At 44.3% G+C, this 17,198-nt stretch overlaps 1 protein-coding gene across 1 annotated transcript in view; it reads right to left on the reverse strand.

Moving 5' to 3' along the window:
* Positions 1-9,684, reverse strand: part of LOC139002226 (kininogen-1-like) — a 32,530-nt gene extending 22,846 nt beyond the window's left edge. The window contains exons 1-3 of the mRNA XM_070403605.1: positions 9,368-9,684; positions 5,219-5,329; positions 3,491-3,575 (exon numbers count right to left, since the gene is read on the reverse strand). Coding sequence (XP_070259706.1) covers positions 3,491-3,575; positions 5,219-5,329; positions 9,368-9,562 — 391 coding nt within the window. The 5' untranslated portion in view covers positions 9,563-9,684. The remainder of the gene's footprint in view (positions 1-3,490; positions 3,576-5,218; positions 5,330-9,367) is intronic.
* Between the last annotated feature and the right edge of the window lie 7,514 nt (positions 9,685-17,198).

Here is a 17,198-nt window from a genome sequence, read left to right on the forward strand (position 1 = left end):
TGCAGAGACAAAGAAACAGGTCACAAATGACAGAAATGGAGGAAAGCAAACTACTGGATATAGAGTTCAAAACCACGGTTATAAGGTTTTTCAACAATTTTCTAGAAAACACTGATAAATTTAGTGAGATCTTCCATAAATCTAGTTAGACCCTCAAGGATATGATAAAGGACCAGCTAGAAATTAAGCATACACTGACTGAAATAAAAAATATTATGCAGAGATCCAACAGCAGACTAGAAGATCCCAAGAATCAAGTCAAAGATTTGAAACACGAAGAAACAAAAAACGCCTGAGCGGAAAAACAAAAAGAAAAATGAATCCAAAAATATGAATATAGTGTAAGAAGCCTCTCAGACAACTTCAAGTGTACCAACATTTGAATTATAGTGGTGCCAGAAGAAGAGAGAGAGCAAGATATTGAAAACCTATTTGAAGAAATAATGACAGAAAATTTCCCTACCTGGTGAAAGAAATAGACTTCCAAGTTCAGGAAGCGCAGAGAACCCCAAACAAAAGAAATCCAAAGAGGACCACACCAAGACACATCATCATTAAAATGCCAAGAGCAAAAGACAAAGAGAGAATCTTAAAAGCAGCAAGAGAAAAACAGTTAGTTACCTATAAGGGAGTACCCATATGACTGTCAGCTGATTTCTCAATAGAAACTATGCAGGCCAGAGGGAGTGGCAAGAAATATTCAAAGTAATGAATAGCAAGAACCTACAACCAAGATTACTTTTTCCAGCAAAGCTATCATTCAGGATTGAAGGTCAGATAAAGAGCTTCACAGATAAGAAAAAGCTAAAGCAATTCATCATCACCAAACCAGTATTATATGAAATGCTGAAAGGTATCCTTTAAGAAGAAGAGGAAGAAGAAGAAAAAGGTAAAGATAAAAATTATGAACAACAAATACATATATATCAACAAGTGAATCTAAAAATCAAGTGAATAAATAATTTGATGAACAGAATGAACTGGTGAATATAATAGAATCAGGGGCATAGAAAGGGAGTGGACTGACAATTCTCAGGGGGGTAGGGGTGTGGGGGTGTGGGAAGAGACTGGACAAAAATCATACACCTATGGATGAGGACACTGGGGTGGGGGTAAGGGCAGAGGGTGGGGTGGGAACTGAGTGGAGGGGAGCTATGGGGGAAAAAAGAGGAACAACTGTAATAATCTGAACAATAAAGATTTAATTTTTTTTAAAAAGAGAGTTCCCTGCTGTGGAGTCCTCTGCTGTGGACTCTCTGGAGTCCCGGGGCTATGAACTATATTCCAACGGTCATGGGCTCCTTGGTAAACCTGATAAGAACTATGGCGCCCTCTCCAGGAAAACGCCGATACTCACAACGTTCTCCATAGAATTTCAGGGTGTGCATAGACCCACTGAATGGAATTAAAAAGTGGTTGGCAGTAAAGATGGGGTGCGACTGACTGGGTTTTAGTAAAATATTAAAATAGCAGCGAGCTTGTATTAGGTTACCAAGTAATGTTTATAACAGATAGCCTTAACCTGCTGGTCAGTAGAGGCAGACACTGTAGAGAGGAAGTCATAAAAGCATCCTGGGGCCCTTTGCCTTGGGCTCTCACCATGTGAGTGTGTAGGACGCAAATAGAATCAGGAGGCCAACAGTGTTCTACAACAGTGTCCCTCAGTTGTGAGTATGTCAGCACAACTCCCCCTGAAGCTGTTTCCTGTCACTCACTCCATAAGCATATGTGTCATAAAAAAGATTTACTGGGTGAATATTCATAGCTTTCCTCACTGCTCTTCCCTTGCAGAAGATATGTTGCATCAGGGCAGTGGACAAAGTTAACAAACTGGAGGGGACTTACATGGGACAGGAGAGAATTACTGACGGCAGGACAAAAGATTGATGAACACAGAAAGGAGAGGTGGAAGGGAATAGAGACCAGAGGATGGTTTGCTGACGTCAAGGGCAGCTCTGACTGAGGTAAGAGGAGAGATGGCCAGACTTTTGAGGGTGAATGATGCAAATTAATTTTTTCCAGGCAATGGAATGATTTTTCATCCTGCTCCAACATTTCTAGGGAGCTTCTTAAAAAATTTAAAAGGTTTCAGATAAGGGACTGTGGATCTTGAAGTAATTGTGGATCTACACGGTGTGGCAAAGAACTTTTTTGCTCATAGTATATAAGTGCTGTGTTCTGGATCATGTGAAAATTTGCTTATGAGTTAAAGTACTTAAACTAAATAATTAAAACGTACACCATTTTTTTTAAAAAAATTGTAATTTCTGTTTTGGACTGTTTTTCTTTGAATGCCACTTGTTGCAAGAGCTGAAACTCAAGAAATATAGTTTTTGTGGGTTCCTTATGGATGATTAAGGCCAATATAGAACAATTGCTCCTCCACTGATGTTCACGAGTGTGGCTGAAGATGCTGTTCTGGAGCCTCCTAAACTAAAACTCTATCTTGCAAAAGGCCAGTTCTGGGTTGGCTTTTGTGACTGACATCCCCTAGATGTGCCCATTCTTCTGCACCCAGCTACTCTGCCACCAGAGGGAAGGAGCTAACAGTGGTTATATCTCTGCATAAGTTGCTCCATTCTTATAGGTTCTACTATACCAACTCTGCTAAATACTTAACTGTGGTGGGCCTGGGTTTCCTCATTTATAAAATGAGAATATTAACACTTGCCTCATAGAATTGTTGTGAGGATGAAATAAATCAACATATGTAAAATGATTAGCACTGTGGCTAACAATAAGTGCTCAATAAATATCAGCTATGATTACTTTTATTCTGATGATCACCAATTAATTATTATGCTTTAACTTCAAGTCGACCATCTTGTTTCAGTCTACAATAATCCTCTGAAGTGAAAATTACTCTGATTCCCTTTTAAGAAAAAAAGAAACCAGCCCTAACTGGTTTGGCTCAGTGGATAGAACGTCGGCCTGCGGACTGAAAGGTCCCAGGTTCGATTCTGGTCAAGGGCATGTACCTTGGTTGTGGGCACATCCCCAGTAGGAGGTGTGTAGGAGGCAGCTGATCAATGTTTCTCTGTCATTGATGTTTCTAACTCTCTATCCCTCCCTTTTCCTCTCTGTAAAAAATCAATAAAATATATTTAAATAAAAAAGAAAAAGGGAAACCAAAAAGGTGAAGAGCTTTTGAAGGATTGCAGGCCAGATCTGACCTCAAAGCCTGTGCTTTTCTGGCTGTAGGACACCCCCACAATTGAAGCATGTGGCATGTTTTCTAGTCCTTTCCAGGGCCTTTGCACACATCTAATTCAGTGCTGCTGTCCAGGGAGAGGCCAGGGGATGATTGGCAGGAGCCTGGCCCCACCCTCAGGACTCTGCCACCAAAGACCCCCCAACCCCCAAGTCAGCAAATGGCATTGCATAGCCACCCACTGCCCTCTGGGAAAGGGCTTTGTCCAGGTTATGCTCCTGGCCCCACAGGAAATGGTTTGTTTTCCCCCAGGGCATCGCCACACTATATATCAGCTACCTGGAGTAATGTGGCAGGTCTGGGTTGTCACGGAGAATTCCATATTCCATCTCTTCCCTATGGTCGCCATGCATTCTCCTGTGGCCTAGAAAGAAGAAAGAAAGAAAGAAAGAAAGAAAGAAAGAAAGAAAGAAAGAAAGAAAGGAAGGAAGGAAGGAAGGAAGGAAGAAAGGAAGGAAGGAAGGGAGAAAGGAAGGAAGGAAGGGAGAAAGGAAGAAAGAGAAAAAGGAGACCATTTATCTTCATCTTTCAGATGGAGCAGGGCACCTAGGGCTGTTGCTACTAGTAAGTATGGCTTTTCTCTTATTTAAAACTTAAGATTCTTTTCTAACAGACTTTTGAGACACCAGAATGAATGTTTTTGTAGCCTAATCATTATTATTTACAAATCATTGATATTCATGAGGTGTCCAGAGGAGAGGCAGTATAGATAGTGAGGTTTTAAAATAATGTTATGTTTGTAGAACTAGAGATATTTCTTTTTTACCAAGGTGAACACAGTGCCCTAAAACTAACCTGCTCAACTCTCCTCTTACAGTTCAACTTCAGGGTTCAACTGCACAGAGGATGTGGTGCTTTTGATACTATTGTAATAACCAGGTATTAACTGAAAATGAGCAAAGGGAAGGCCAAATAGACACAGGCCCAGTAACGTCTGGGTGACCTAAGGAAGGTACTTGTCTGTCAGTCACCCTGGGAACATAGTCGGTGTGGCCACTGCAAGCAAAGGAATATTTCAGATATTAAACTCCTAAACAAAGGCGTTCTCTCTCCTGCCTCTCTTGCACTCTGGGGCTCCTGGCTCTCTTTTACAGTGGACACACTCCCCTGCAGGCACTCCCATAGCCCACAGCCATATGTCTCCCCCCACCACAAACACACACACATACAATGGACTACTGGACGGGGAACTACTCCTGATGCTGTGCCAGACCCAGCTCCACCATGGAATGAAAACTTTGGACATTGCTTTCACTTTTGGCTCTGCTGAATCCCTGGCTGCACCTCTTTTAGGACTGGTTTAAGGGAAATGGGACTTTAGAAATGCAGATATGGAATTCCACACAAATAAAGTGTGAGTCTTAGAAATTTCTTTTTCTCAAGATGTCGTGAGGACCAGACCCTCAACATCCAGTGGGGAAAGGGATCTCCCACTTCCCACCAGTGGACACCCCATTTCCACCAATAACATTTTGACACATTAATGAGGTGAGTCCATGGACTGTGGAAAGAGTGGCTTCCTTCCTGGCAGATACTGGCTGTTAGCTCCCTCAGGTAAGGCCAAACAACCAGCTGTGGTGTGGCATACAGATGGTAGGCATTTGGTTAAAATATCCTGTTATTAAAACAAGGTCTTTTCATATGTATCTCCTTTCACCTTTCAATTTAGGTCAATTTTACCTCCCTTTTACAAGGGAGCCCATGGGTTAAAAGTGGTCAGCTAATTAGAGGGAGAGTAGAATTCCAACTCAGGTCTGCGCAAATAAAGCACCCGATTGGTCATAGGAGTCCCCTCTTCATGGAAGGGCTTTCTCCAATCTCATGGCTGGCCTCTCATGGCCTTTCTGTCTGTGCAAGAACATAGACATCAACCATTTGACTTTTGTACACATTTGAGCGTATGTGCACCCCTCACAAACAGGCTCCACAGTACTCATCACCCCCAGCACTAATAGAATAATTTGGTCTCGATTGAGAAAACTGGAGGCTCTGGACCATCACACTTACAGCTTGCTCAGCTTCTTTGTAGTCACAGTCCTGCCAGGTTTTGCCACTTTGAACAGGACAGTCGCCCTCCTTGATTTCGTACTTGACAGAATAAAATATGTCCTGGTCTCCCTGGAAAAAAAGCAATCAAACATACATAGGGCTCATTCAACTGACAACAGCAGACCATTGGAGAAGGATCTGGTGCAGTTATGTATATTTGATATTGATTTAATTCAACAAGAGCAAAACATTTACTAAGAATACTGAAAGTTATAAATACTTGGAAGAATGTACATAATATATTTATAAACATGTATTTTCAAATAACAAAGTAGTATACATAGTATTAGCCTAATTTTGTAGAAAGCAATTTACATGCACATATATGATTTTTAAAGCCTGAAAAATTATTCAGCAAAGCTGTTAACATGTTTCATCTCAGTGGTGAGTGTATGGTTATCTTTTACTTTCTTCTTTAAACAAACATTCCTAAATTGTCTGAGTACTTTTTGAAAAAATATATATTACTTTTACAATTAGAAAACAAACAAGAGTACTTTCTATTGTCATTTTTTGAAAAAAATGTTAACATGTATCTCTGGGTGATGAGGTTAGTTATGGGTAATTTTAGTATTTTTATTTGGTTTGTTTGGTGTTCTATTTTTTCTAACATGTCGTAAAATAATAAATAAAAATTAAAAAATCCAAAGGTTTTCAGTTAGATGAGCTTTTAGAGGCAAAATCCTGGCATGGTGGAGCAGCTAGAGACCTGAGAGGTGCTGTTGCCCAGCCCCTCACTTTGCAGGTGAGAGAAAGGAGGCCCAAGTAGAGAGGGCAGAGCTTAGGCAGCCTCCCACCTTGGAAAGGCAAAGCTAACCCAGACCCTGGTTCTCCTGAGTCCAGAGGCAGTGCTCTCTCAGAGCCTGCACTCGTCAGAGTATTTGCATCTGGGAGATGATGGAGTCAAACATAATAGTTCCGAGGGTTCGTTTCAGGTCTCAGATTTAGATAAAGCAGTAGGTGATAGTGATTCTGTGGACATTTTAGAAAAAATAAATACCCAATAACAACACATTTGCCACAGATGTCAGCCAATGGCAAGACCAATAAAATATTGCCGAGGGCACCAGGACTCCCATGACTACACTAGTTTGTAATACAGAATGGCTCAATGTTACTTTCAGAAATAAATAAAAAGTCCACTGTGCTGTTTTCTTTAATCTCATCATGTCAAATGGATGGATATTTTCTTCTACCAAAGTAAATTATCACAGAGACATAGTGAAATTCATTTGAAGAAACTATTGAAAGCTTGCATTTTCATAACTGTGTTTTTTCCCTTTGAAAATAATTTGCTTTCTTTTGCATCACACAAGACTTCTAATTTCTAAACAGGGTACATCAAAAACAAAAATATTCTCCCTGTGTCTCATCTTTGTTTTCACCCATGCAAGAAATCCTTCTAGACTATCAGCACGTGATTAAATAGGTATCGAACCACTGAACCTACAAGTTAATACATATTCTGTTATGGCAGAATAACCAAGAATTTCCCCCAAAGAAAGATGTTCATTTTCCAAATATAAAAGGGTCTAAGACGGTCATATGCGAACAAACAAAATCTCTTATGCCAGGTTTTTTAGGCTAAAGATGGATAACACACTGGCAGGTGAAGAAAGCTGAAACTATAAATAGTTCCAAATTAAGAATTTCTACATTTCTTTAGAAAACAGAACCAGAGTTCCTTTTTAAAAATGACTCTGTGGAATGGCTTTGCTTCCATATTTGCCTAATATTGTAACAGTAAAACAGACACAAGAACGTTGATAACAGCTCAACAATGCTGGATGCAGGACTATTACACCTGCACTTTTGTTTAAAAGTCCCACAGGTTTATTGGCTAAGGTTAGAGAGCAAGTCATATTATCCTATTTGATGCTTTTTCTACAGTGTCCAAGATCATTATACGGATACAGACAAAGTTGGGCCCCAACTATCAGGAAAAACCCCAGAGAAGAAAATCAGGGTAGTTATTTAGTCCACCTAGTTAATTGTTTGAACTGGAACAACAAAAGGTGGAAAACATGGACTGCAATGAATTAAAGAAGTTGGAAAAAGTTGGTGGAGAGAGGCATGGTATATGAATAACGTCATTGGGCTTGGGATGTCAAGGACAGTGCAAAAAGAGTATCCATGGGACCAAGTACTTATAATGTCCTGTGGTGTCACTCCCTCAGCAACGTTAGGATATCTGTATGTGAGAATAAATAGATCAGTTATGCAATAAGGCAGTGTGTCAAATATGCATTCGTCCTGTGGAATGAACCACCACAGAGATACATGATACCATACACATTCTTTAAGTGCTCTTGTGTTGTATATGATTTGCTTGTTTTCAAAGCCATACTGGCAAGCTTATCCCTGGGATGTATTTGGAGAGAAGAGTCGTCCTCTGAGCCAGGTTTGCTTAATCTTTCCTTTATCGAGAGATGATGATTGACTTTAAAGAGATATAAAGCTAACAGTTGTTTGATTTTGATTTTTTTCTGTCATTTGCATCATCCTGACTGTTTTCATTTAAACAACAACAAAATAAAAAATCACAACTAAACCCTCCACCCCCGCCCCCAACCTAATAGTTTTGATGCATCCAGTTTTATTTCTTGGAATCACACATCCTGTCAGGATTCATCTTCAACCTGAGTGTATCCATCAGTGACAAAGAATATTCTAAGCCAACTAGAACATTGCTGTTACCCCTGATGCATTCAGCCATCAGGACTTCATGATAGATATTTTATCTAATATAGTAGAACTATATTAACTTCTTTTCTGACTCCTCTTGACATACCCCACTGTCCTTCATTTACCCTAGTTTTATTAAAATATAATTTATTGAGATATATTTATTGAGGTATAAATAAATTACATGTATTAAAGATATACAAAAAGATGATTTGCTATATGTTTACATTGTGAAATGATTACCACAAATAAACTAACACATTGTCACCTCACATAATTTTCTGTTTTGTGTGTGTGGTGAGAACTCTTAAAATCTAGCCCTTTAGCAGATTTCAAGTATACAATACAGTATTATTAATCCTATTCACCATGATGTACATTAGACCTCCAGGACCTACTTATCTTATTTTTTTAAAAACATATTTTATTGATTTTTACAGAGAGGAAGGGAGAGGGATAGAGAGTTAGAAACATTGATGAGAGAGAAACAATCAGCTGCCTCCTGCACACTCCCCACTGGGGATGTGCCCGCAACCAAGGTACATGCCCTTGACCGGAATCGAACCTGGGACCCTTGAGTCTGCAGGTCGACGCTCTATCCACTGAGCCAAACAATCTTATTTGGTCAGGCAATCTTATTTTTTAAAATATATTTTTATTGAGTTCAAAGAGGAAGGGGAAAAAAAGAGAGATAGAAATATCAATGATAAGGGAGAATCACTGATTGGCTGCCTCCTGCACACCCCACACTTGGGATCAAGCCTGCAGCCCGGGCATGACTGGAAAATGAACTGCAAACTCCTGGTTCATAGGTTGATGCTCAACCACTGAGCTAAGCAACCAGGCTCATCTTATAACTGAAGGTTTGTACCCTTGACAATCGCCCCCACATTTCTCCCACCCCACAGTCCCTAGCAACCACCATTTTACTTTATGCTTCTGTTAAGTTTGACTTTCTTAGATTCCATTTATGTGTAAGATTATACAAAATGTGTTAGACATACCCCCTTAAAGACCTCCTCCCCTTTGAGGTCTTTATATTTCAGTTTAAGGACGGTCACCCAGTTAATCCTCTTGCTGTGGCCTGACTGAGTTCCTGGATTTTCCCACTCTACATAGTCCCTTTCAAATGACTCCATCTACCTTTCTTTAATTTCAGCCTAGGATATCTGTCGTCTGATAACCCAGGAGGCCAATCTTGGAGGCTTGAGGACTAGTCATACCCTGCCCTACTCCGAGCCCAGAGAGTGGGGTTGGTCTTTTCTAAGAGCTGTAAGCCTCTACCTTTAATTATAAGAGTTTTTTGTGTGAGATATGTGGTGTGCATGCGTGTGTGCGTGCGGGTGTGTGTGTGTGTGTGTGTGTGTCCTGGGTTCAAGTGATAGCACAAATCCCAAATGACCTCAAGTTTAACTCACTCACCGTGCTGATGACTTGGTTTATGCGGTACAATACAAATTGGTTGCCACTGTTGCTTCCATTATTGTATTTCTTCAGAGCTGTATCCACAGCCTTAAATACATCCTCATTATTGCAGTCAACTTCTTGCGGTTGGTCCTCTTGGGCAAAACTTGTTAACAGCCTGGAACAAAGGAAAAGGATGGCAAGTAACTTCATGACTTATCAGTCTCCCTCTGGGAGGTTCACCAAGAATTGGAAGCTAAGTTGGAGGCTGATGTTAACCCTCTTCAGCCTCTTATCTCTTCTGTCTCTCCTCTCTCTGCCTTAGCACTTTAGGGTTCTGCTTGGCTTCCTGCTGTCCTCCACTATTTGCCCTATTACAAAAGAACAAATGGCTCTGCTGGATTATCCAAGCAGATTTCAGGCTGGTCCATTACAACACTGGGTCTTTGACCTGCTTGTTTGTATTTGGGGGCATGTGTGAGCACATTTCCAGGAACTTGTACAGCTTTGTATAGCAAATCAGAGTACAATCCAATAAAGGATGAGAGAAAAAAAACATCAACCAGCTGTTATTCCCTTTCCCAAATGACTTTCCCAAAGTTATTTATGAAGGACACTGCATGTGACAATGCAACCATGAGCAGACACCTTTCAATAAAATTTCTTTGCACTCCTGCAGAGCACATGCACAGGAACATAGTGAGTGCAGGGAGTCTCACACAGGACATTGGAATGACTGAAAATAAAAATGAGCATCCTATCTGGTCTCTGGCTAAGCCAGCCTCCCTCCATTCCACTGGATCTGCTGTAGAAAGGAAAATGTTCCCCAGGGTGGAGGAGACAGGGGAGAAACTTAAGGAGAGATGGTTTGAATGAAGCCCTCTGACCCTGTCCTTCCTTCTTGTTTCTGGTTTGGTGGACTTTATAGGGGTCTTTCATTCACTAAGCCTAAGTGACCTTTCAGATAAAGTTAGACTATTCAGGGAGAGGAGGTCTAAAGGTAGTTTAAAGATATGGGCTAGTAGATGTTTGCCTTCAAGTCTTACCCTCTTCCCCCACAAAAGATGTTTGGCTTCTTTGTTGTTGGTAATCGGTATCTAGCTTGGCAAGCCAATCTCCCTGAGAGCCCCTGGAAAAGACGGATCCATGGGAGCTGAATGATGGCCTTGTAGCAGAGTGGCAGAAATGTGAGCCTGGCAGTAAGCCCAACCTTGATTCCCATCCAGCTCTGCTATTTAATTGTTATGTGATCCCGAGCAAATCAGAGTCATATAGCCTCTCTGAGGCTCCATTTCTCATCTGGCAAAGTGAAATATCATAATATCTTATGAGGTTTTCTGAGGAGTAATGAGATAATATATGTGCAGAGCCTAGTAATTAGTTCATATAAATTACTAGTAGCCCGGTGCACAAAATTCGTGCACTGGGGTAGGGGTGTTGGAGAAGGGGCCCCTCAGTCTGGCCTTCACCCTCTCCAATCTGAGACCCCTCAGGGAATGTCCAACTACCTGTTTGTGCCCACACTTTTAACAGATAACAGCTCCATTGTTGTTCCTTTCTTATGCTTAAAACCATTGGAATTAGTAGGTATTCAAAGTGTGTATACATTTTGGGGGGACACCCTGTATATCTCTAGTCAGTGGTGAAAGAAACCAACAGCAGATTTGGAACCCCCAGACAGGGAACCTTGCTCATTCCCCACATGTCTCCCCACTTCACTTTCCACCTTCGTGGGCAGCAGGAGAATCAACGTTTTCTCTCATTAATTCGGAAAAGCACGTCCTGTCACCCGTTGCCCGGCAAGAGTGCTCTAGGCCCCAAGCAAGCGAGGCTCAGTCAGGGCAGCCTTCACTCATGGGTGCTGGCACCCAAAGTGCACATTCCTCCTCTACAGTTGCCCCGACTATCCCACTGTTTCACTGAGAGGACGGAATTCCTCTCTGCCTCTGGGCTCTTCATCTTGAATGCTGACCGAAGGCACCTCAGAGAGGGCCACCCGTGCCCACCAGGTGTGTCTGTCTGCACCTGCTCCTGCCTCAGCACCTGCATTAACTCCCCAGAGGTGATCTCGTAGCTGCACTGGCCTCTGTGGGAACAGGGCATCACCACTCCGCCCTCTCACTGTCATCTCACAGGCACCCACTCTCAGCACCCAGAACACCCAGACACTCTCCAAAGGACGTGAGCACATCAGAGGGGATGTGTGCACATCCTGTGGGGTTGTTAGGCATGCTGGGTTGATGGAAGTGCGGTGGAGAGGCGGGGGAACTTGTGCACGCCTTGGTTTGCAACTGTTGCAGGTGTGGGAGGGTGACAGTGTGCTGGGGGATATTTGCATGCCAGGGGGGTATGTGCACACCGGAGGCCTCTGGCTTTGCAGATCCGCAAACCCCCGTGGTACGGCCAGGAGGACATCAGTCTGGCCTGCCACGGTGGCTGTCCCTGCGATCCTGCACCGTCTGGGCCAGGAGGCGGATCTTGCGCAGTCACTCCTGGGCGCTAATGGCTGCCTCCCCACTGTGAAGGGTCACGGATCTGAGTCCCGGGACAGTGCACAGCCTCAAATGCTGCCCCCCTGCCCACCAGGTCACAGATCCGGGTCCCAGGACCACGGACAGCCTCAAGCACTGCCCCCCACCCAGCAGGGTCACTGATCCGGGTCCCGGACTGCGGACAGCCTCCCTCGGTGCCCCCCGCCAGGCAGGGTCACAGATCCAGGTCCTGGGACCGCAGACAGCCTCAAGCACTGCTGCCCCATCTGGCAGGGTCACGGATCTGGGTCCCGGGACAGCGGACAGCCTCAAGCACTGTCGCCCCACCCGGCAGGGCCACAGATCCGAGTCCTGAACTGTGGACAGCCTCCCATGGTGCCGCCCATTTGCAGGGTCACAGATCCGGGTCCCAGATCACAGACACAGCCTTGCCTGCTGCCGCCTGCCTTCAGTATGCAAATTAGCCGGCCATCTTGTTGCTTCAGGGTGGGGGTCCCCACTGAGGTGCCTGGCCAGTCTGGGTGAGGGGCTGAGGGCTGTTTTCAGGCTGGAAGGCGATTGAAGCTCCAAACCGCTCCTTTTTTTCTTTTTTATTCTGGCATTTATTTACATTCTATGCCTGTCACATACCTGGAGCTGAGAGCCGGCTTTCTCTCTGAGGCTCGGCTGCTGAAAGCAGGTTTCTGGCCTTTGTTTACCTTCTGTATTCAAAACAATGTTGTGGTCTTGCTGGCTGAAGCCTGGCTGACTGAAAGGAGGTTTCTGGGGTTTTGTTTAGCTTCTATATTTATTACAATGTTTCAAATTGCAAGCTCAGAGGCCGGCAAGGCAGGTGGGTAAGCTTGGCTTCCTTCGTCACTGAAGCAAGCAAGCCTCCCTGTTTGCTTCTAGCTGCCTGGCTGCAGGCCGCCATCTTGGCTGGCAGTTAATTTGCATACCTCAGTGATTAGCCAATGGGAAGGGTAGCGGCTGTATGGCTAATTACCATATTTCTCTTTTATTAGATAGGACTAGAGGCCTGGTGCACAAAAATTTGTGCACTCGGGGGGGAGAGGGGGTCCCTCAGCCCATCATGTGCCCTTTCGAAGTCTGGGACCCCTCAGGAGATAATGACCTTCTGGCTTAGGCCCGCTCCCAGGTGGCAGAGGGCAGGCCCAATCCCTAGGTACAGCCCCTGGTTGGGCTCAGAGCAGGGCCGATTGGGGAGTTGGGGCGCTGCCCCCTGTCATACACAGAGCAGGGCGGATCGGGAGGTTGCGATGCCACCCCTAGTCACGCTCAGGTTACAGCCGATTGGGGGGTTGGGGCACCGCACCGTCACACTCAAGGCAGGGTCGATAGGGAAGTTGCAGTGACACCCCCTGTCACACACAGAGCAGGGCCGATCAGGAGGTTGAGGAGCTACCCGCTGTCACTCACAGAGCAGGGCCGATCAGGAGGTTGAGGAGCTCCCCCCTGTCACGCACAGAGCAGGGCCAATCAGGAGGTTGAGGAACTCCCCCCTGTCATGCACAGAGCAGGGTTGATCACGGGGTTCAGGAGCTCCCCCCTGTCACACACAGAGTAGGGCCAATAAGGGAGTTAGGGCACTGCCCCCTGTCACACACAGATGGGGCACAGAGCAGGGCCATCAGGGGGGTTGGGGCTCTGAACCCTGTCACGCACAGAGCAGGGTCGATCAGGGGGTTGGGGAGCTCCCCCCGTCACACACAGAGCAGGGCTGATCAGGGGGTTGGGGCGCTCCCCTCTGTCACTCACAGAGTAGGGCCAATAGGGGAGTTGGGACACCACCCTCTATCACCCACAGAGCAGGGCCGATCAGGGGGTTGGGGAGCTCCCCCCTATCAGGCACAGAGCAGGGCTGATCAGGGGGTTGGGGCGCCTTCCCCTGTCATGAACAGAGCAGGGAGGATAGGGAGGTTGTGGCCCTGCCCCCTGTCACACACAGAGCCGCAGGGCGATCAGGGGGTTTGGGTGCTGCCCCCTGTCACACTGATCCCGGTGCTGGGAGGCTTCGTGGCTCCGCTGATCCCAGTGCTGGGAGGCATATTACCCTTTTACTATATAGAATAGAGGCCTGGTGCATGGGTGGGGGCTGGCTGGTTTGCCCTGAAGGGTGTCCTGGATCAGGGTGGGGGTCCCCACTGGGGTGTCTGGCCAGTCTGGCTGAGGGGCTGAGGGCCGTTTTCAGACTGGTGGGTGACTGAAGCTCCGAATCGCTCCTTTTTTTCTTTTTTTATTCTGGGCCAGCTTTAGCTCTGAGGCATTGGCTGCTGAAAGCAGGTTTCTGGCCTTTGTTTACCTTCTGTATTTGATACAGTGTTGCGGTTCAGCTGGCTGAAGCCTGGCTGACTAAAGCAGGTTTCTGGGGTTTTCTTTAGCTTCTATATTTGCAACATAGTTGCTTAGAGTTGCAGCTGAGAGGCCGGCAAGTCACTGAAACGTACTCCGGGGAGAAAAGGGAAATGGGCTGCCACCATCATTATTTTTTTAAAAAGGAAAATGGGGCCCAAAGAGGTTTAATAACTTTCTTAGAATCTTATAATCAATAAATTGTAGGACTGGAATTAGAACCCAGATGCGCCTTCTTCAAAGTCACATGCTTTTCTATTTATTATACTGCCTGAATCCATTGCCATGTTCCAGTTTTATTAATGAACTAGTGGCCTGGTGCATGAATTCATGCACATTGAAAGGGATTTAATTAGAAGAAATATTTTAATATTAATACTTGCCCTTTCTCTATAATAGAAGTGTCAGAGATTAAAGAAAATTAGAATTTTCTTTAATAAATAAAAAAATGTATATGAAAAATTAGAAAATATATATGTAAATTGATATATAAATTTATTAATAAATAAACAATTACAACATGATATAACAACAACAAACATATGATATAAAAACAACAAAAGGATGAGAAGTAAGATGGCGGAGATATAGGCAGACGTGTCCCAGGTCTTGTCCTGGAGCAAATGGAGTAAGCAGCTGAAACTAATAACACCCACCCTGAATTGGCGAAATCACTCAGCTGGTGAGACAGTTTGCAACCGGGAAGAGCAGAGCTCCCCTGGAAAGGTAAAAAACCAGGGATCTGGGCAGGAAACTTTGCCAGACCTCTGAGCCCAGAGGGTCGGAGGGAGACTGTGTGGCAGACAGCCGCGTCTCTTGGGACAGACACAGCCCCTGACTGGGGAAAGGAGTGCCACGGGATTCCTGGCGCCGGGGTATTTGAGATTTGGATTCTGTGATTACGGAGGACTGAGCCTAAAGGGGGCAGCCTGAGGAGCTGACCAGATCATGCAGTGCCTGTAAGAGAGGAGCGTTTCCGCGGCTGGCCGGTGTTTGTTTGTTTCTTTGTTTTCCCTGAATCCTGCTCATAGGACAGTTCGGATACAGACACTCACTTGTGCTGAAGAAAGGGAGAAGGTTCGGACGAGTGGAATCTGGGGAGAGGCTGAGGAGAGAGGGGGGGCCGGGAGAGGTGACAACGAATTGAGTGCTGAGACACCCCTGGGCCCAGGACTGGGGCAGCCAAGGAGCACAGCCACACCCAGATTCCACCCTGTACGAAATAAAGGATTAAAATAATCTGATTAGTCCCTGGGAGTTACCAGGGTCTGGCCTATAGAGGGACTTTCAGTCCCACCAACAACACAGAGCAGGGTAACAATTATTTAAGAACCAGCTCTGGGCAGGTGACCTCCCCAAACCAGTTTTAAGTGCAATAGAAAAAATAAACCCTTGCTGGTGGGTAGAGAAGCTGTATAGCCTCAGAGGCCAAACCCAAAACACTGCCACCCAGAGGCTGAGCCACAGACTGACTCTTAGGTGAACACAAATTAAGGCAATCTGGGTCACAAATATGGCCTGCTTTAAAATCAGGTCTGTGATTTACAACACGGAGGAACAGTGTATCGCAGGGAAATTCAACACTCTCCTGAATACCTGGCAGGACTAAGGCGAGCTAGGCTGAAGAGTAGAAGAACCGAAAGACCTTCACTACTGCAAATTTTTTTTTCCTCTTTTTTTGCCTTTTAACTAAGAAATCAATTTTTTTTCTTTTTCTTCTTTTTCCATCACCTGATTTTACCCTTTTAATTACTACATTTTTATTTTCAAGCAGTATTATTACTGCTACCATTTTACCATTTTTTAAAGTGCCATTTTATTTTCTCTTTTTTTTATTTTGGGAGTAGTGTTCTCCATTCTATTTTCATTGTTCCTTTAGCATCAATTTTCCCTACCTCAATTTTACCTCTATGCTAAAGCCCTCTTCCTCACTTTTCCCCATTTGGTGTCCTGTTTCTCTTACCCTATTCCTGCTTTAGATTTTCCCTATTCCATCTTCTTACCCCCTGTCTAATTTCACCCTACTTATATATCCTATTTCCAATCCACTGTTCTAAATCATTATACGCCTATCCCTTATCCATCTTCACTATCCAAACATTTTTTTCTCTTATCTTTCTATTGTTTTCTTGCTGTTTGCTTGATTGTTGAATATATTGTGTTTTTTTTGTTTGTCTGTGTGTTTGTTTTGTTTGTTTGTTTTTTTTTGCTCGTTTTGTTTTGTGTTTTTTTTTTTTTCTTTTTTAGGACTGGTTGTGAGGTTGTTTTGATTTTTCTTTTTATTTTTTTCTGCTGGTTTTTCCCCTCCATCCCCTCCCCCACCCCCTGGCTATTTTTGTGCTCCTGTTTTCCCTTGCCTCTCTTGATATCATTGGTTGTTTGTAGTTTGCATTCATCTCCAGGGATCTGTTGCTGGAATTAGTTGGGATTAGTGGCAGTTCTATCGGAGTTTTCTCCTCATACAAATAGTCTCTTCCCCTCTTCAACTTCATTCTCTCTTTTCGGTCTTTTTCCCCCTCTTTTTTTCCCAATTTTATTTTTGCACTTCTTTTTTGTTTTTGTTTTCTTATTTTTCTTTTCTTTCCTTTTTCTCTTTTATCTTTTTCTCTTCTTTCCTCCTTATCCCCTAATTCTCTTAATTCGGGTGGTCACCTTTATTTGGGGTTATTAATATCCTGAATATATTTGTGTTCAGTGCCTGGTATGTGGTGCCTTGTTGTGTTGTATTTTGTGCCTTTAAATCAACGCAGCAGATCCAAGCAACAGCAGCCTCCTGATCACCACACCCTCTGTCTGAGGAACAGCAACTGTACGCGAAGCCTCCCCCCACCAGCCAGAAGAGCCACCACAGCTGTGAACAGCACCCACCAGAGGAGCTGCTGCCAACTGAGGCGCAGCTGCTACCGCAACCACCCAAGGAGCAACCACAGCCCAAGGAGCCACTGCCACCCAGGGAGCAGCCACTAAACGACTCAACATCTAGATATGTCAGTGAGATCAAACAT

Source organism: Myotis yumanensis, unplaced genomic scaffold (genome assembly GCF_028538775.1).
Source record: "Myotis yumanensis isolate MYYU_CA2020_CCGP unplaced genomic scaffold, mMyoYum1.0.hap1 SCAF_2, whole genome shotgun sequence".
NCBI classification, from domain to species: domain Eukaryota; kingdom Metazoa; phylum Chordata; class Mammalia; order Chiroptera; family Vespertilionidae; genus Myotis; species Myotis yumanensis.